Source organism: Euprymna scolopes, chromosome 35 (assembly GCF_053919585.1).
Source record: "Euprymna scolopes isolate OS-2025 chromosome 35, ASM5391958v1, whole genome shotgun sequence".
Taxonomy (NCBI): Eukaryota; Metazoa; Mollusca; class Cephalopoda; order Sepiida; family Sepiolidae; genus Euprymna; species Euprymna scolopes.
In genome coordinates this window covers 10,162,698-10,184,619 of record NC_136516.1, presented here as the reverse complement: position 1 = coordinate 10,184,619, position 21,922 = coordinate 10,162,698, and the positions used below count along the sequence as shown (strand labels likewise).

Below are 21,922 nucleotides of genomic sequence, written 5' to 3'. Positions count from 1 at the left end.
ATATATATTAATATATATATATGTGTGTGTGTGTGTGTGTGTGTGGGTGTGACGTGTCAACGTGATTACACTGTGTGCGTGTGTGTGACGTGTCAACGTGATTCACGTTGACACGTCACACACACGCACACAGTGTAATCACGTTGACACGTCACACACACGCACACACACACACACACACATATATATATTATACGTTAATTAACGTGTCAACGTGATTACACTATAGTGTAATCACGTTGACACGTCACACACACGCACACACACACACACATATATATTAATATATATATATACATGGCAGCTTCCTTCAGACTTGACAGACTATGGATACCAACTGTATATGTGCCTGCGCATGTAAATTTTTTATTTTATGGCAAGAGTTGCGCCATCTCCAACCACATCTCTCCCAAGTCGGCATTGTTAAATACCAGTAGTAAGTAAAGGTTCAGAATGACAGGAAACAAATGCCGAGATAAGTGGAGAGTATATATTATATATAGTGCCTAGAATTCCCGAATGGTCACCCATCTAGTATTAGTCAGTCTCAACGTTGCTTAACTTCGGCGATCTGATGAGAACCGGTGTGTCAACGTGATTACACCGTGTATATATATATATATATATATATATATATATATATATATATATATATATATATATATATATATATATATATATATATATATATATATATATATATATATATATAGGGTGCACCGATAAAATGTATACACTCTTTAAATGACCATAAAACCAACATTTAATACATCAAAATACTGTGAACAAATATAGACACCAGTTAATTATCGAAAGTGTCTTCTAATTGTTGGCCATTGTGGTCCACGAGCAGTTGACAACGTTCACTGATTGAATCAAAAACGTTCCTAATCAGTTCAATTGGTATGTTGACACACCTTCTTTCAATGGTTGCTTTCCACTTATTCAATTGTAGCTCGTTTTATGGTGTGAACCCTGTGTTTAACATGCTCCCACATCGACCCCCAAAAAAGAGAAAAATCCATTGGGGGAGGTCAAATCCGGGGAACGTGGACAGTACTCGATACTTCCTCTTCGTCCTATTTATTTTTTTCGCAGGTGACTATCAAGATATGCTCTTACGTCATAATGATGATGGGGAAGTGGATCATCTTGCTGGAAGTGTCATTCTTTTTTCCCTAAAATTCTTTTGGGAACGTGGCATAGCGTATTCATGTAGCAAGTTGAGATAATTTAAAGATTGTATACATTTTATTGGGACACCCTATATATATATATATATATATATATATTAGTGATGGGACGATTCTAATATTTTTCCTGATTCCGATACAATTAATGATTCCGATTCTTTATAAATCTCTAATTATTTTACTATAAGATTGTTATTTCCCCCGATTTTCATAAAAAAAGCACGTGTTAAATATGCAGATATTTTCTTAAACGTCAAAATGCACTTGTGAAGGACGATCTACCGATTTTAGCTTTACCTGTGATTTAAAATCAATAAATATTTATTAGTTTATCATTATTACCAGAAGTGGAAGATTTTGGTTTAAACAAAATCAAATAAAAACATACAATATAAAGAACCGTTTTGGCATCAGAAAATAGCCATCAATTTTTCCGATTCCGATACCGATTCCTATAACCTCAAATCTTCCGATTCTTCCGATTCTCGATTCCGATATTTCGTCCCAACACTAATATATATATATATATATATATATATATATATATATATATATTAATGTAACCCCCCCACACACACACACATATATATATATATATATATATATATATATATATATATATATATATATATATATATATATATATATATATATAAAAATGTAAAGTTGGTTCGTTCTAAACAAATAAAACCCTATTTCTAAGTTACCAATTTATTTGAAATTTTCAGACAACCCATCTTTAGAGTCGAGGTATGTTTTTATGTTATTAAAATAAATTTACCTCGCGATTTATTAAAATTAAAATATTAAATAAAATAAATGTATTTTTTTTACTGCGAATCTGTTCTGTTGATAAAACTGAACTTCCGGTTCGATTCATTTCACAGCCACGAATTGACGAAAGGTTTCATTTTCTGTTAACTCGATAAGTAAAAAAAACAAAACAAAAAAACTTACTCATGCAGAGAGTGATCCGTGCTGAAATAATAATGTTATTATTTAAAAAGCCATTCTTAACATGGGGAAGGGAGGGTGTTTTGTACCTATTCTGTACTTTAACCTTACAATTGAATAAAAACATATCATAAAACTTTAAACGTGGAAAACGATTTAAAAAAAATAGCGCGGATCACTCTCTGCATTAGCACACACACACACACACACACACACACACACACACACACACACACACACACACACACACACACACACACACACAAAAAAAATAATAATCCCATATTTTAAAACTTTAAATTCATTTATGTACTTATGTTTTTTAAATTTTATTTATGTTAAGCTTCACTCATGAAAGATTACGTTTTAATTGTTTAGTTTATTTTCACGGCATTGTTTACATAAAAAAGTTTGGTTTAACTTTTTCTAAACTGTTTCATTTTTACGACATGCCTCAACGTATTATAAACACCCTACCCCCCCATGTTAAAAAAAACGCCCTTCCATAAACCTCGAAAGCCGTTCTTAACATGGGGAAGTTAGGGTGTTTATAATATGCTGAGGCGAGTCGTAAAATTAACGAAGTTGCTATCTAATATTTATTGCAAAAATTGCTTGAAATTTATTTATTTGACAAAAAAAAATAAATTTTGGTACTCCTTGGGCGTTGAGTTCCATGGCGACCAGTAGAAAAAAATAATAGTCACTCCCTTAGTCTCCCACCTCACCCCGCGCGTAACATATTTTATTTACTGACGTTGCCGTAACTAAACGATTATCTGTCACATTTACAAACATTTATTTATTTATTTATTTATTTATTTTGAAAAAAGTTTTACTTTTTATGAATATTAAAAGAAAAATGGGTACTCATGCAGAGAGTGATCCATGCTGAAATAATAAGGTTATTATTTAAAAATCCATTCTTAACATGGGGGAGGGTCTTTTGTACCTATTCTGTACTTTAACCTTGCAATTGATTAAAAAAAAAACACGATTTAAAAAATAGCGTATATCACTCTCAGCACCGAAAAATGTTACTAAACATTTATTAATAATTTCTCACTTTTTACAAACATTTGATTTTAAATTTCTTTTTAAATGACGACTTTTATCGACTTTTTTTTTTAAATATCTCCCCCCAATGGTGTTTATTCCGAAATCCGTTGTTAACATGGAGAGGTTGGGGGTGTTTATTCTGAAAGCCATTCTTAACATTTGTGGAGGTGGATCTAATGTAAAAAAAAAAAATAAATAAATTAAAAAAAACAACTAAATCATTTACTAATAACTTCTCACTTTTACAAATATTTTTTAATTTACATGCGCAGATGAACAAATTGTTGAATAGTACGAAAACAAAGCATTTAGGTCCACCTCCACATTTTTCTTTTTTAAATGACGACTTTTATTGATAAATAAATTTACTTCTCCGCAACTTTTATTGATAAATAAATCTACTTCTCTGCCACGGGCACTGAACCCCTCCTTTTTTTATTTTTAATAGTATTTTCGGGTGGGTATACTGACAACAAATATCAGTTAAATTTTGCAAATAGCCCCCCCTACAAAAGTGGTGTTTATTCCGGAAGCTGTTCTTAATATGAGGAGGTTGGAGAGGGGGGTGATTATAAGGTGGACCTAATCTAAAAAAAAAAAACAAGTTGTTTATGCGCACATAAGCAACTATTTTTTTATTAACTTTTTTAAAAATTTTTAATTTAAAAATTAGTAAATTTCAATGAATAGAATAATAAATCATTTATCATTAATATATGTTTTTGGTTTTGTGTTTTTTTTCATTACAACAGTAATGAACCAATTTAAATCTTCCGGCATGCGTTTAAGGGTTACGAAATTATCAATAAATCGTTTAGTTACTAAGCCAACGTCAGTAAATAAAAAAAATGTTACATGCGCATGCATTAGCCTTGACTGGGAGGGGGGGCTAAGGGAGCGACCATTAAATAATTATGCTGGTCGCCATGGACTCAACGCCCAAGGAGTACCTAAAGTGGCACTTATGCACTTATGTTACCGTGCTATTTTTTTAAAATAGTATTTTCCTGTTAAATTCAAATTTTACAATATGTTTTTCTTTTATTAATTTGTTAAGTGAAAGTAAAGATAACCCGGTCGGTTTCTAATGCGAGGAAAATTTAGCCCCCCCCCCCAAAAGGGGTACTCTGGATAATAACAAAACATTAAAATTGCCTCAGTCTCGAAAGATTTCTTCTCTACTGAACGAGGAAAAAAACGGTGAAGTGTAGTTCACCTTCTGTTTCTCTCCCCCTCTCTCAATATCTCTCTCTATCCATTTCTCCCTTTCCCTCTCTCAATCTATCTTTCTCTCTATATCACCCTCTCCATCTCTCTTTGAGCCCCTTTCTCTCTCTAACTCCCTCTATCTCTCTCCTTTCCTCTGTTTCATCCCTCTCTGTTTCTAACACTCCACCTCTCTCTCTGTTTATCTATCAATCCATTTATCTCTCTATCTCCTTCTCTTTCTCTATTTTCCTCTCACTGTCTCTTTTCTATCTATATATCTTCCTCTCTATCTGTCCATCTCTAATCCTTCATCCTATTTTAGTCTCCTAAATTAATTACAGTGAATAAGGCATTGTCAAAACATGGATAAATCCTATTTTAGTCACCTAATTTACTGACTGTGAGAATAGAAGTTATTTGGAAATTACTGCTACCTTGAACAGCACCAGAAGTAACTGGTAAAACCTTTCTAATTAAATTGATTTTGGCAGCCATTTGGTAACAAAATGACATAGCCTTAGCCCTTGCTGCATGAGGAATACCTGCAACCTTGCTGCCAAGTAGAAGAATTATTTATTCTACTTTAAAACATTCAACTTTTCAAAAATCTCATCTTCGACATCTCCAAAACATCCAATATGGGGAAAAATATTGCAGAAATGCAAACTTATTGTTTAGGATGAATGCACAATGGTACGCAAAAAATCACTTGAGGCTCTTGGTCGATCCTTGCAAGATTTGCATGGCAATGTCAGACCATTTGGGAATGCAGTAATATTGCTTGCAGGAGATTTCAGACAAATGTTACCTGTTATTCTTCAATCAACACCAGCAGATGAAATAAATGCTTGCCTCAAATACTCTACTTTTTTGTTCCATGTGAAGACATTAAACTTAACTCAAAATATGCATGTACAGTTGCAGACTGTTCGATCCGTACAAAAACTTTTGCATCACTTGTGGGAAATTGGGTACGAAAAAGTGCCAGCTGATCAGAGTTAAGGGCAAAAGTCTTTGACTTTTAACTTCTGTAGTTTCTGTAATTTTATTTCATCAAAAGAATGGTTAGTTTAAAAGGTTTTTGCAGATATTCAAAATATAAGAATTCCATTTGACTGAGTGAATGAGCTATTCTTGCAGGTCAATACAAAGATGCCCATGAACTTAACGCTATAATTAAATGTAAAATTCCAAGTGAGGTAGTCAAATACAAATCCATCGACACTGTTGTGAAAGCAGATAAAGTGGTTAATTATCCAACAGTTATATTTGCCAGGGATGCCACCGCATGTATTGTAACTGAAATTTGGTGTACTAATTATCATGTGAAATATAAACCAATCCAAGCTTTGCAATGGCACATAGCTTGCAGTAAAAAAAAAACAAACAATATCATAGAAACAGCAATCTTAACAGGACCTTTCACAGATGAATATATCTTCATTCCATGCATTCCTATGATTCCACCGGATACATCATTGCACTTTAGCAAATTGCACTTTCCAATTTTATTGTCATTTGCAATAACCATCAACAAAGCACAGGGAACAATCTTTACAATTGTGGGCCTTACAGTTACACACTGACTGTTTTTTCACATAGACAATTTATGTTACATATTCAAGAGTCATCAAACCGGAAAATCTCTATATCAGCTAAGAAAATGGAACAACAAAAACTGTGTACCCATGCAAAATGGAAATTTAAACCTATAAGAAACATGCTTTTTCTCATATTGGAACTTTTTCCATTGCGCCAATTTGAGCCACAGCAACGCGTGGCAGGGTACAGCTAAGATATATATAATATATATGGCGATTGACTATTCCGCACTGAATATTCCGCGTTTCATCCACTCTAGGACTGTTCAGGCTTATGCGCGAATTCTGTGGTTGTTTATCGTTTTTATATGCTCCTCTTCTATTGAGATTTTAGTTAGCCAATCAGCTTTCTAGTATCCACCGCGCACTTACTATCAGCCAATGGTCATGCATTTTATCGGACAAAGGATCTGTTTTAAAACTAGGTTAGTGTTTTTTCTTTTTTTTTGTTAGTTTATATATAAGCATATATATGTGTACATACATATATGCACATATATACATGTATATATATATATATATACATATATGTGTGAACGTTTATGTATATTCATGTTTATTTAATTTGTTTATTTATTTTCTATTGTTTTTGTTAGTTTTAAAACTATTTTGTATCCTAGAATAAATTTTATCTTGTGAACACAGTTATTTGCTATTTCTCTTCTACAGTTTAATAGATGTTGGGTTCTTTAAAGTACAGGATAGCAAATTTTTCATGAAGGCATAATCTACATGGGTCGTCTAGGTTCCTACACGTGGTAGCTTGTCTTATTATTTTCCATTCGACTACCGGCGAATATCCGCTTTCTTTGAGTTCCCAGTATTTATTCGCTAGTGTTGTTTTTATACGGTGTTTTTTTATTGTTGAATGTACTTTTGTGGTTATAGTATCGGGTTTTGAAATCTAAGGAAGTCATGCCTACGTAATATTTCTTGTTATTCGGGTTTTCTTTCGCAAATATTGTTGCCTGATAAACTACGCTTTTGGTTAGACATTTATTTTGAACTGGGAAAAGTGTGCGGTGTCTACAGTTGGATGTATCTTGTTCGTTATTAGTATGTTTATTTATAGTATGGTTGTTCTTGTCCGGGGTTGGTTTATTATAAATAAATTAAATAAACATGAATATACATAAACGATCACACATATATATATATATATATATATATATATATATATATATATATATATATATATATGTATATATATGTGCATATATGTATGTACACACACACACACACATATATATATATATTTATATATGACCTAACAAAAAAAACACTAACCTAGTTTTAAAACAGATCCTTTGTCCGATAAAATGCATGCCCATTACCTGGTAAGAGGGGCGCGGTGGATACTAGAAAGCTGATTGGCTAACTAAAATCTCAATAGAAGAGGAGAATATAAAAACGATAAACAAACACAGAATTCGCGCATAAGTCTGAACAGTCCTAGAGTGGATGAAACGCGGAATACTCAGTGTAGTTTAATCGCCATATATATTTTATAAATTACTAACTAGCTCTACCTACGTATTGAGCAGTTTTGAAGTAAATACTTAAAGTTTACGCATAAATTTATACTTTCGTATATTAATTTTATGTGAGTAAATTAAGTAGTTATATATATATATATATATATATATATATATATATATATATATATATATATATACACGGCATATAATATTGCAAGGAAGAGCACGCTACGCGATGCAAAGAAGCCAAGAATAAAAAAAGTAAAAACATGAAAACAAACAAAAAATATAAATAAAACAAAAAGAAAACTAAGAAAATGAAATAAAAAGAGAAGAAATAAAAGAGCAAAATGGATGCAAAAGCCAAACGAATTCACACAAAATTTTACAGAACAAAATGAATGAAATCCGGAAGACGGAAAATCGACTGTCTTCATAAAAAGCTGTCCCTGCCACGATTTGATGACGAGCGGATAGTTTTAACACTTAACCGATTTTCCCATACGAAAAGAAAACGGTAAGCAGGATTGGACGATCAAATAATAGAACATAGTGATTATTTGTTTTTTTTTTTTTTTATTCTTGCTGTTTTTTAGCTGACGCAATTCTTCTTTATTTCGGTTTTCGTTCTAGCTTTGTTTTGTTTGTTTTTATTCTTCAGACTGGAATAGAATTTATTCATTATTCCAGTTGTAATCTCCATTGGGAAACGCGACACCGTCTTTATAAAAAGGGATTCTTCGTGGCAGGTACTTCGTTAACTCTATTCTAATCGGTGTTTCCGTTGCCCCAATAACCCTTTATCTCCTTTACTATTGGCTCAGTTGAAAAGTGCTCGCTGAAATATCTTCTTTATGTGAGCAACACCTAACTGTTTAATATCTTTAGAGTCTTGTTTGGTACTTATAAGTCTTTGGTAGTCTATAGCTAATTTTTGCAACCATAAATTCGATTCTCCGTCCAACTTGGTTAGCATTCTTCGTTTAATTTCTGCATCTCTCGCGGATATCAGTCCTTGCACGAATATTAAACATTTAATATTATCCGTACTAAGTTTTAAAGTTTTGAAATCGCCACAGTGTTTATTTACAACTGATGCAAACCTTTATTGCCTTTTCTTATTAAGTTCAGACATTTCCATCTTTTGTAAACAAGAAAGTTTTAGAGCTAAATATTTCTGTTAGAAGTTTAACAGCTCCAGCGAAAGTCAAATCAAGTTACTGTTCTTATTTTGCTACATACTGTCCTACCAAATTGACGACTCGGTTCTAATTATATATTATTAAAGTTAAGCGATATTTAGCCTAACCAGATGGGTGAGCATTTGGGACTACTAGGCATAGTATCGAATTAGGTAAGCGGGTATATATAATGCCCAGGAAATTATCGCTCATGCCTTGTACCGTTCCGGGTCAATCTTGGGCAAGGTGTAGCACCTGTGAGCCTCGCTCTAGAATTCTGGAGCGTTACTGTACAGGCGGATACACGGAGCTTCTCGGTCATAGTAAAAACCAGAACATCGAGAAAAAGGGGTCTCGGTTAAAAAAAAAACCCACAGAAGAGCCGTTAACCCAATCTTTTAGTGACGGTTTTGCGTTGTAATTCATTTTAGTTTAAGAAGTAAACAGAAATCTTTTCCTCCAAAATGGCAGTATCAACTCAGAGAAGGTTTGAATTGTAAAAGTTTGAAGTCTAAAACGAAGAATATTTTCCAGTAAGAAACCAATCCGAAGAGCAAAGTCCCTTTCCGGGTGGAGACGAAAAGTTAGGCGCAGAAATTCTTAAGAGATTCAGTATATGTATGTAGTGATTCTGATTTCTGATTGGTTGATCAGTTACTATCACCCCCTGTCTATGAATGGAACGTTCTAATTTTTTGTAATCATACTTCATTACTATGTCAGAAGTATTGCAAGAGATTGTGTCACAAAATAAAATTGCTTCTAACACGGAAGTAAGGCTCGGAAAACTGTCATGAAAAATGCTCATGTCGGTGTGCAATCTGGTTTAGCCAAGTATAGAGAAATATAAAAGGAGATAAAAAGAAAATAGCAGAACGAATAACGGAAATAAAACACGAAAAGATAAATAGAAAGAAAAAGAAAGAGGAAAGACAGGTAAATACAACGAAAGAGAAAAAGGAAATAAAGGCAAACAGAAATAAAAATGAAAATGGAAGAGAGACTAATTTGTTTAATGAAAAATATTTTATTTATAATTTTATGAATATAATTTAACGAACAATTAATTGAAAAATGAAAAAATGAATACAGAATTAAAAAAGAATACAATGAATAATTATTGGACAGCTTTTTACGAAAATTTAAGAAAATTAAACTTCAAATAAAAAGAAAAGCAACACTCATGTTAAAATTAGTTTCATGAATAGGTATTTTTTGAGTAATGAACAACTAAAAAAATTTGTTAATTTTATTTATTGCGGACTATCATCCTCATCTTTTCTTAGTTGTTTCACGACGTTTCGGTCAACTATTCCTCTAGCCTTCGTCAGGTGGAAACCGCGACGGATAGGAACTATTAATCTCCTGACTGCATTCACTGCAATTACTGCCTTCCGTAGTTGTTGTCGTCTCACCATGTTTTGGCCGAGTAAGCCTCTGACAGGCTTTGGGTAGGATAGAAACCGCTATCTTCAGACAATTCTCACCTGGAACCGTAGAGATTCAACGTCTCTATCAACTGCTCCACGGGCTCCGAAGGGCGATCAAGGTTGAATGTTTTGATCTTATAAATTCATGTTTATTTATTATCTGATCTTCCATGGTTGGGTCCGTACCGAATGGTATATACGAGAGGCGTGCGATAAGTAATATCCTGAACCACTTCGCATAGCAGTAGAGCAACAAAACTTGGCGCAGTTATTAGTCTTTCTCTACATAGGAACCACCCAGAGTTATACATTTCTCCCATCGTTTGATGCAGCTCTGGAGACCGTTTTTGCAGAACACCTCAGGTTGGTCCTCCAACCACGACGTGACTTCAGAAATCAAGGCTGCATCATCTGGGAAACGCTTTCCTTTCAAAAACAACTTCATGGCTGGGAAGAGGTGAAAGTCAGAGGGTGCAAGGTCAGGATAGTAGGGGAGATGGGGAAGGATTTCATAACCACACGCCCGTGCTTCTTATTTGGCGACATGCGAGTTGTGGACCGGACTGTTGTCCCGCAGGAGGAGGGTACCTTTGTTGATCTTGGCCCGCCTCTTGATTTTGATAGCTTCCCTTAATTTCCGCAAAAGTGAAGCATAATAGGCTCCTGTAAGTGTGGTATCCTTTGCCAGGAAATCTGTCATCACTAATCCGTCCTGATCCCAGAAGACTGTGAGCATCACCTTGCCAGCGGAGGGCTGCACCCTTGCCTTCTTTGGAGATGGTGAGTCCAAGTGTTTCCACTGCATTGACTGGGCTTTGGTCTCTGGATTATAGTGATGGATCCAGGTTTCATCCTGTGTAATCAGTCTTTTGAAAAAATTTGATTCATCTTCTTGGCACATCTCCAAATTTATCTTCGAGCACTCGACACGTTCTCGCTTCTGGAATGGTGTGAGAAACCTGGGAGTCCATCTGGCAGACACCTTATGCATATGCAAATAGTCAAGAATGATAATTTCCACAGATCCTGTACTAATCTTGACATCTTGGGCTATTTGGAGAATGGTAATGCGCCGATCTTCCAAAATGGCAGCCTCAACTTGACGAACAGGTGCTTCATCAATGGCAGAAGGGGGCGACCAGGCATGGGAGCTGTTTCCACAGACTTCCGGCCATGTTTGAATTTACGACGCCGGCGTTTTACAAGGTCATATGATGGGGCATTATCACCATAAGTTTCTTTCATTTCATCAAAGTCTCATGTGGTGTGCGTCCTTTCAAATGCAAAAACCGGATCACTGCTCGACATTCAACAAGCTCCATTTCACACCTGACTCAGTTCAAAGACCTGTAAAACAGAAACCACAATTAGTTCATAGCTGTAATTTGCCACATAACCCGTAGAGATATAAATAATTGCACATGCAAAATTTCAGCTAGATCAGACAACTGGAAGTGGGTCAGGGGCATTACTTATTGCACGCCCCTCGTATTATTTTAAATTACAGAAGGCAGTAATTGCAGTGAATGCAGTCAGAAGATTCAGAGTTCCCGTCGCGGTTACCACCTGACGAAGGCCAGAGGAATAGTTGGCCGAAACGTCATGAAACAACAACTAAGAAAGATGAGGATAATAGTTCGAAATAAATAAAGTTAATACATAATAATAATCTCAATAATGAATTCTAATTAAATAATATACAGTAGCGTCCAAAAGTTAAGGGCTAGTAAAACCTTAGCAAGTTTAACCATATATTTGAAACAAATACACACGAACAGCAAAAAATTACTTCACAATTATATAGATAACATGTATATCTTCAATGGGTCATAATTTCGTTAGCCTACACTAAGTATTTTTTGAATAACTACCATTTTAAATAAAATTGTTCAAAATTTGTGTGTCCAAAAGTTAAGGGCTAACACGATTGCGGCTTTTGTCCTTGCTGTGAATGGCTGAAATTACCAACTAACTAGTATTTGGTAAACAAACCCTTACTATTTATGACTTATTGACACCTCTTGGCACAGGAATCCACCAACTTCTTGCAAAACGCTGGCGTTATCGCACTCCATTCAGCATGTAAGCACTGCCAGAGTTCTTGATTTTTTGGGCACTGAAATTGAGCACGTTCACCAACTATTTTCCAGATATTCTCAATAGGATTAAGATCTGGACTCTGAGGGGGCCAACGCATCGTTTCAACTTCTTCCTCGTCTAAAAATGTTTTTACTTTCTTAGCAGTGTGACAAGGAGCGTTATCCTGCATGAAAATTGCAGGTTGATAGAGCGACGACCGAAGACTAGGAACTGCATGCTGCCGTAGAATCTGCTTATAAATTTTTGCATTTATTCCACCTTGCAGACGAATCAGTAGTCCACAGCCTGCAGCTGACATAACGCCCCAAACCATTACACTTCCTCCTCCAAATTTCACAGTTTTTTTCACGCACTTAACCTCCAATCTCTCACCAGTTCTTCGCCGGACATACGTGTTGCCATCAGATCCGATAACATTAAACTTCGATTCATCACTAAAGTGCACACGGGACCAGTTTTCGGTTGTCCACACAACGTGTTCTTGGGCAAAAGCGAGGCGGAGTTTCTGATTCTTTTTGGAGATAAGAGGCTTCCTTGCTGGCACTCGAGATTGCAATCCAGAAGCGTGCAACCGGCGTGTAACAGTTTGCCGAGACGCTTGAACAATAGACCTTTGCTTTAGTTCTCGAGATATTTTAGCAGCAGTGTTAAATCTGTCTTTAAGTGACATTTTGACAATAAGACGATCCTGTTGAGCAGTTGTGATTCGAGGTCTACCAGATTTTGGGGCAGCTGCCACTGATCCTGACTGCTTGAAATGTGCCACAATACGCTTTGCTACAATAGGAGACCTTCCTACGGTGTCAACAATCTCAGAAGTTTTCTTGCCATTACTATGAAGATGAATAATTAGCTGTTTTTCTTCGACAGAAACGGGACGACGTTGTTTTGCTGCCATGTTGTACTAGTGCGATACAAACACTCATTTCTTTTACTCAATTACAATAATTTTAATGTTCTTTAGTAAAATTTGAAGTAGGATTATTCATAGTACCTGTCTGACACCTATACAGTACCTTACTGTTATAATAATTAAAGATTATACCGCCTAGCCCTTAACTTTTGGACCACGAGAATTTGGACAAACTTTTGTGTTATTGGTCATAACTTTAAAAATATCCAACGGATGCTTATTAAATTTAGGCGAGACATGAGTGATGAGTATATCTATAAGTATATATGCATATTAAGTATTTTAAATGAACGGTTTTTCTTAAAAATTACTTAAACTTGTCTTGAAACTACTAGCCCTTAACTTTTGGACGCTACTGTATATAAATTTGTTTTGATGGAGATACAAGTGATTTAAATACAGATGAATTAAGCGTTGGGGCGTCCAAGGAAATCGTCAAGAAGATCACAGTGACCAGACTTTTTCAAAAAAGAAAACATATGACAGAGAAGAGGAATATTTTTTGATTAGGCCCCAAGAGGATATCACATAAAAAAAAACAAAAAAAAACTCGCTTACGTTCTCTAACTCATAGGTTGTATGGAAAAGAGTACCAATATTAAATAGTGCACTCACAAAAATTGCTGTATTTATCAAACTATGACTTGTAGAGAAAGGATTAATTTTTGTAGAGAATTTTATGAGCTATAACAATGTACTCAATAGTCATTTTTACAACCGTTACGCGCAAATAGCAAAAAAAAAAAAAAAAAACTTTAATTTGGCGGCCATTTTCCAAGATGGCGAACAAAGCTCAAGGAAGATCGATGGAGACTTTTGATACGCTATTTCTAAGTGCTTAAATAAGTCACGTGCAAATTTTCAGCTTGTTATAAATTTTTTCATTTATTTGACTAAAATAAGACTAATTTGACTGAAGTTTTAATGATTTTTTGTTCAAATGAATATAAATATTTAGTTTTATTATATATAAATAAAACAGTAGATGTTTATAAGTGTGTGTCTGCATGCTCAAATTCATTCGCAGTTTAAAGGGGTTTCATTTTAAATCTTTCTTATCTATCTGTCGCTAGCTGAAAAGATAAGGAAAGCGACTACAGCACTAAACTTTTTGGTCTCGATTCAAGCTGATGTCACCCAAGTAATTTTATTAAAACTTTTGAAATAAATACTATATATTAGGTACAATATAATATTCAATAGATAATTGGCTCTGTAATAATAAATACGAAATGTGCAATAATTAAAATATATTTAAGTGTATTTTACGACCGGGCAAGGCCGGGTGCCCAACTAGTTTTAATAATAAAACAATGACAGCAAATAAATGTTTTCTTAAACGACGTGTGCTATTATAATTTTAGTTGCTCAGTGGTTCAGCACTTTTAGGCATTTTACGTAAACCACAGAGAAAAAAATTTGCAGAGTTACCCAACTAAAATATTGGAGTAAGACTTGCGTATCGGAATATGACATCACGAACAGGAAGTCCATAATGAGGCGTGTCGGAGAAAAGAGAAAAGTCTTCTTTTTTCCGATGTGTATGGGCACTTTTTTCTTCCAATCTCTATTTTTGTTTGCCCCTCACCGTTTGCTGAGAGGGCCCAAGGAAGCTCACGTAATCTTAAAATCTATACTCCTATAAGTGATATTAATATATAAAAAAACAACCTTCTACTTATTTAAAAAGAAAATACAATTTTGTTAGATATTGATCGTGGAATTGCATTCATCTGCAAAAGATCTAGCTAATTTGCATATTCTTTTAAACATTAATTTTACTTAATTCTCTATTAGTTTTTTTCAGTTTTCTTATGTTATGATCATCTTTAGTAAACTGTTACGTGTAATTATATTCGTAAGAATTACTTCAGGATTAACTCACTAAATATCACAAAATAAGCTAATATATAAAACGGCTCTATTTGTCTGTCCGTATGTCACGCTCATGTTCAGAATAGGATTTTCATCTCTGTGCATACTGATATGATCCCTTTGAGTTCAGGACTAGTTTGGTAATACTTTTCCTTGGGATAACGCCGCAGATACGAGCGTTAAGATCCGGAAATGTTAAGCCGATTCAGAATTAACCATCCAACTGATGAGCCGATTACATAAGTATCCCCGCAAATAATTAAAGGGCGACGAAACAAAGATTGTTGGACATTCATGACTAAAACTTGGTGAATAAGCCAAAAAACCGGCTGAAGTTCATTTGTACCAACTACGTTAGAATTCTAGAAAAGGATGTTTTTTTTTGTTCTACATAAACTGCCCAGAAAATTCCGACGATGACACGGTCGATATTCTATATAAGTACCGAACTAACAATATTAGAGTAAGAGCTACGTGTCGAGATATGACGTCACGGACAAGAAGTCCGAAATAAGACGTGGCGAGAAAAAAGATAACAATCTTTGTTTTTAGTTTGTGAGCCGACTCTGTCCGAGCACTTTTTCTTCCCATCTCTATTCCCTTTTACCCTATCCTACATTACCCCTCTCCACCTCTAGTGAAGGGCCGGGGAAGCTCATGTAATATTTAAAAGAATAAAGCATTAAAAAGTATAATGCCATGTCAGTCGCGCTTAAGCCCTTGTAAAAAATGCTAAGACATCACGTCTTATTTACTAGATTATTTAATATACCGATAAGTGGCAATTATGCTGGAGCTTACTGTTCTCTGGTAGGATACTTTTGTAATCGCATAAGATAAGTGTAGTAGAACGCGGACGTGGGTATGACAGCAGCTGCAGCACCCAGATGCAAATGACCAAGCCGGTAGCACGACGTGGCAGAGATAAAAAAAAGGACACACGGGTGTGACGTGACCGTCCCAGGGGGTGATTGGGCACCCATCGGGGGAAGTCAAGACTCCCAAAATGCTGGAGAAGCTGGACAGATATGATTTCCTTATTCTTTTATTATCATTGGTGTGCCCGGGCGACGGCAAAAGACCTTGCTGAGAGAAACATTGGATTGTGATTTTCATTGTTATGAAAGTTGTTGAAAATATAATTTTTTTTTTTGTAAATTGTAATCCGAAAATGGAATGACTCAGGATTCGAGTCTAAGGATGTTTATAGTTTGAGTACAGTGCTTGCGACCCCCAAGGTCGCGTGAGTGACCTTTTCAGGAATGAGAGCACTGGCAGAACCACAGGTGCACATGGTGCACGCAGGGAAGAGCGAACCTTCCCTAGATGTTGCGTAACTAGATGCTATTGGCCCAGGAAGCGGCCCTTATCTGAGTATATGAACGGGTCCCAGCGTTGAAACGGCGAGTTAGAGAATTGAGTCAAGCACAGTTGCAGAGTCGCCACATCCCTCTTTTCCCGCATCATTCCACCACGGTACTGAGAGAATTTAATCTATTTTGGACCCATCAGAGTCTGTGAAAATCAAAATTAAACTACGGGCAATTGTACATAGCTATATATCTGTATATCTTATCTTGAATTTAATCAGTAGAATAGAGAACTGAGTTTTTTTTGTGTGCATGAAATTGCTTTCCTTCTAGCCGACAGATCGACGAAGCGACGACATATCAACCCAATCGTGAAATTAAGACCAACCAAATCGATTGACGGATCCTGCCACGCTAAGATACCTTTCTGACCTATGAAGGACGGGTCACACGGGTACAGAAAAAGAAGTATTTGAGACGTGTTAAAGACACGCGTACAGAAATAGACATGTTACACACATGACATAAGAGCGACAGGGAAAGACGTCTCTTAAACATGGCGGAACAAAGATACAGTACCACGTCTTGTTGAACACATTGGAGTACAAGAAGACTTTTGGAACAAGAGGCTAGGCGTTATTATGGAAGTACCTGTAAATAAATGTATGTTTTTCAGTTGAAAAAAAAGTGGGTCGATTTCTTTCCTTTTTGTTTCCTTGCGACTGTCTGCATACAACGTGTGGGTCCCAGAATGTTGATATGTAACGATTATGCGACGGAAGGATAGGAGATATTTTATGGTGATCTTGTGGTGATTTAATCGCGATGTGATTCTTATAAACGTTAAAATGTAAAAAAACAAAACTATGATTTTTTATAGTCTTTGTTTCTCTGTGTCGTTGAAATAGTGTCATGGACGTGTGAACATATTATCAATAGGGCGATGACAACAGCATATTCTTTTCATTGTTTTAAGTCTCGAGTGTGTATCCGACACAGTTAGAGACAAGTAATCAACCGAGAACCACATCACTCTACATAAAAACATATAAGACTTCAATGGATATATACCTGAGAATCAAAACAAGGAAAGAAATAGGCTTTTCTTATGGCCCTAATTATCAACCAATGGAAATCTTTTCCAAAACCTTAAAAAGTAACACCTATACGCGAATGTTAATATACGAAAATTATTCTACGCTCAAGTTTTTAACCGCTTTTTTCATTTATGAACTCGCAGATTTATTTGACATATTCGAGGAATCTTTGATTTCTGTTTTTATTTTATTTTGTTTTATTTTTTTTATTTTTTAAAATCTTTTGAACAGTTCAGATAACGTTAATCGTACACAGCCATTACTCGTTTGACTGATAATACTTGTTTGTTGGGAATATGTGTCCACCGATTTGGCCGGAGGATATTCGTCCTGAATTTAAATTTGCTTTTTTAAATAGTGAACGGACGAAAAAAATAATTAAAAGAGACAGGGAGAAAAAGGAGAAAAAGAGAGTGATATATATATATATATATATATATATATATATATATATATATATATATATATATATATACTTCATTTACTCATATAAAATTAATATACGGAAGTATAAATTTATGCGTAAACTTTAAGTATTTACTTCAACAGTACTCAATACGTAGATAGACCTACTTAGTAATTTATAATATATATATGGCGATTAAGCTACACTGAATATTCTGTGTTTCATCTACTCTAGGATTCTTCATGCTTATGCGAGAATTTTGTGGTTGTCTCGCGTTTTTATATACGTGCATTCTATTGAGTTTTTAGTTAGCCAATCAGCTTTCTAGTATCCACCGCGCATTCCTAATCAGCCAATGAGTAGGCACTTACAGGACAAAGGCCCATTTGACCCCCGGTTGACCCGTTCCTTTGTGTGTGCTATTTAGCCTAGCTATCTAGTGTCTTGACCTGTTTTAAATCTAGGTTAATTAATTAATTAATTAATTAAGAGAGAGAGAGAGAGTGAGTGAGAGAGAGAACGAGAGAGAAAGGGAGGGAGAGAAAAAGATAGATGGATGAAAGGGGATGAAGATAGATAGATATATAGATAAGAGGGAAAGGGAAAGAAGTACGGATATATAGAGATAAAGGGAGAGAGAGGCACATAGAGAAAGAGAGGTAGATAGATAGATAGATAGTTTAATTGATTGATAAAGCAAAGGAGAGAGATAAAGAAAGGAGAACGAGAGAAAGAGAGAAAGAGGAAAAAAGAAAGAAAAAGGCACAGCACCGTGAAAAATTTGAGTAAAGCCAATATGGCTGCCTACTGGTTTCGCATTACGAATTTTATTTTAAAATATTTTTCGTTTTATTTTTAAAATTAAATTTTTTTTTTTATTCTCTATGTATCGCTAAAAACTATTTGGACTGGATTAATTACTCGACAAGACAGCTCAAGTAGACTTAGAAAGCATTTATATTTACAGACATCGAATCGGGAACAAATGACACCCCGAGCCACTTGGACGCCCAATAAATGATATCTCTCTTTCTTTTTGTTTATTTGAATAGAATTATCTGTTCTCCACACATAATCGATCTATACTAGATGCATTCAAATCACGTACAAATATGCAAACACATAGTCCCTCGAACACACATTCATACCACTCACAAATATACCCTGACCCCCCTCTCTCTCTTTCTCTCTCTCTCTCTCTCTCTCTCTTTACATATATATATATATATATATATATATATATATATATATATATATATATATATATATATATATATATATATATATACTTCAGAATAAAATTATCCAACAATCAGCTGTTATGGAAACCTGTGATTATAAGATTTACAAGATATTACTGACAGTAGTATTCTATAAGTATTATCCCACCTAAATAAGAATTGCTCGATATACAAGATAGAAAAAATAAATCAAATTTAATCATTCAATGAATTTGAAAATTTATGACGTGAAATTTTTGAGTTTCATATCAATGATTTTTATTATTCTATGTAAGACAAAGAATACATTTGAAATATTATAACTCCTTTCCTATAGGATTTCGATGTCTATCATCTCTTCAGAGGAGAAACTATTAGCAAATAGTTATATTGGTTTATACCTTATATCTCACTGACTTTAGCAAATAAGGTGTAAAGGATTATAATTATTTGCTAATATTTAGATAAAATAATTGAAAAAACAATTGTGTTTACTTACATGTTCCAGCTATTATAGTAAAGGCACGGCTGATGAAGTCGCATGTACCAGTGGCCTCGGAACAAGCCCCACTCATGCTTGATGTAAAGGAAGAAGATTGTTCTGTCTCCAGTGGGTCCGTCCAGTAGACTGTCGTACCGTACAGGACTTTGACAGGTGGGAATTGGATTGCCTGGAAATTAACAAACGTAGACAACCTTTAAACGAACAGAAAAGAAAAGGATACAAGTCAAGTATTACAGTTCATTTGTGCTTAGAAGTTTATATTCTTATGATGGCATGTATTCTTCAGAATTGTCGGATCTTCTTTCTTAGAACTGCACGCCTGTGGAATTGTCTTCCGTTTTCCTGCTTTCCGGCTGACTACAATATGGTTGTGTTCAAGTCTAAGGTAAATAAGTTCTTGATGAGCCGTTCCATATAAGTTATTAAATTTACCAAATTTTCATTACTAATGATTACTATATTGACCAACTTCTACTGTACACTCTTTAACCCTTATCCTTGAGTGGCCTCTGGGCCTTGATAATGTGGTGATGCCTTTGTAAAAAAAAAAAAAAAAAAAAAAAAAAAAAAAATCTATTCCCTGCTTCCTTTGTTCCAGCTCGTTCAGCTTGTTGATATAGTGATCTTACTCAGTTCGCTGTTTTGATACATCATTATAATAATAATCTATGCCACCCCCTTGCCAAACTTTCACAAATTTTTAAAATTCAATTTAACATTATATAAAAATTTTTAAAATTCAATTTAACATTATATACAAATTTTTAAAATTCAATTTAACATTATATACAAATTTTTAAAATTTAATTTAACATTATATAGAATTTTTTAAAATTCAATTTAACATTATATAAACATTTTTTAAATTTAATTTAACATTATATAAAAAATTTTTAAATTCAATTTAACATTATATAAAATTTTTTAAATTCAATTTAACTTATATAAAAATTTTTAAAATTCAATTTAACATTATATAAAAAATTTTAAAATTCAATTTAACATTATATAAAAATTTTTAAATTCAATTTACTGTCATATCGCATATCCATCCATATCTCCATGAATAAACCGGAAACCAGCAATGGCGACGCTAGGACAAATCTGTTCGTCGGTACAACGCAAATGAACACAATAAATACACATGACAACTTCAAACTCCATTTCTTTAGATACACACATCATTAGAATAACTCGCACTTTACTTCAACAAAGAAAACCGCCAGAGGAAGACGCACAGCAAAAGAAAAAACCAAAATACAATACACAAACATCACAGTAAATGAACCTCCTAAACATATAAACACTAATATATAATTCACAAAACATTGCAACCTCACAACACCGACTAGATTATATTCACAATTTTATTAGCTTCAAATCGATATAACACATACATACATACATACATACATACATACATACATACATACATACATACACCAAACAGACAGTTCACTACATAACATTATAGCACAAAAACAAACACAATCAAAAAGCAAACTCAATCCAGCGATTAAAAAAACTTTTTTTGCTCCTTACTACGTCCGCTTCATGACTATAAAACTACCAGCCTTTTCGACAACCGACAGATCGGCCCTAGCGTGGCGCGCTGTGAACTCGCTCCGTCTTCAACCAGCATCCGACCCCTCGCCAACGACATCAGACACGGAGCTTACTACGCACAGCCAACATCGCCCACCTCTAGCATCTCATCCGCGATCCTCCTACAAGCCCCTTTTCTTCTTCGGCTAATACCAAATCATCATCTCTCACCAACCCCGCGCTGAGAGATATCAGCTAACAAGGATCGCCGCACACACTAAGCCTCATTTTTGCCATCATCGCCCCGCACCCAACCGAACCCAAAGAAACTTTGATCGTTGACGAGTTTATCTCAACGCCCGGCCAGCCATCATAACGACGACACCTTAAACCTCTGATTTGGTGGGAAATAAAAAAAATATATATTTAGCCTTACTCGGCCGTCTGTATTTTTCTTGCAACCATACGCTTATTTATTTCATCACCATTATATAAAAATTTTAAAATTCAATTTAATATTATATACAAATTTTAAAAATTCAATTATACATTATATACAAATTTTAAAAATTCAATTTAATATTATATATAAATTTCTAAAATTCAATTTAACATTATATATACATTTCTAAAATTCAATTTAACATTATATACAAATTTAAAAAATTCAATTTAACATTATATGCAAATTTTAAAAATTCAATTTAACATTATATATAAATTCTGCAATATTTTAAGTTATAAATTATATTTTTTACTAGAATATTCCTATGTTATGTTAATAATGTTTGTTTTAATATATATATATATATATATATATATATTTCTAAAATTCAATTACTAAAG

General features: G+C 34.3%; 1 protein-coding gene across 1 annotated transcript in view; it reads right to left on the bottom strand.

Annotated features, from left to right (window-relative positions):
* LOC145259676 (uncharacterized) overlaps positions 1-21,922 on the bottom strand; it is a 374,516-nt gene that overhangs the window by 17,335 nt on the left and 335,259 nt on the right. The window contains exon 4 of the mRNA XM_080117335.1: positions 19,526-19,697. Coding sequence (XP_079973461.1) covers positions 19,526-19,697 — 172 coding nt within the window. The remainder of the gene's footprint in view (positions 1-19,525; positions 19,698-21,922) is intronic.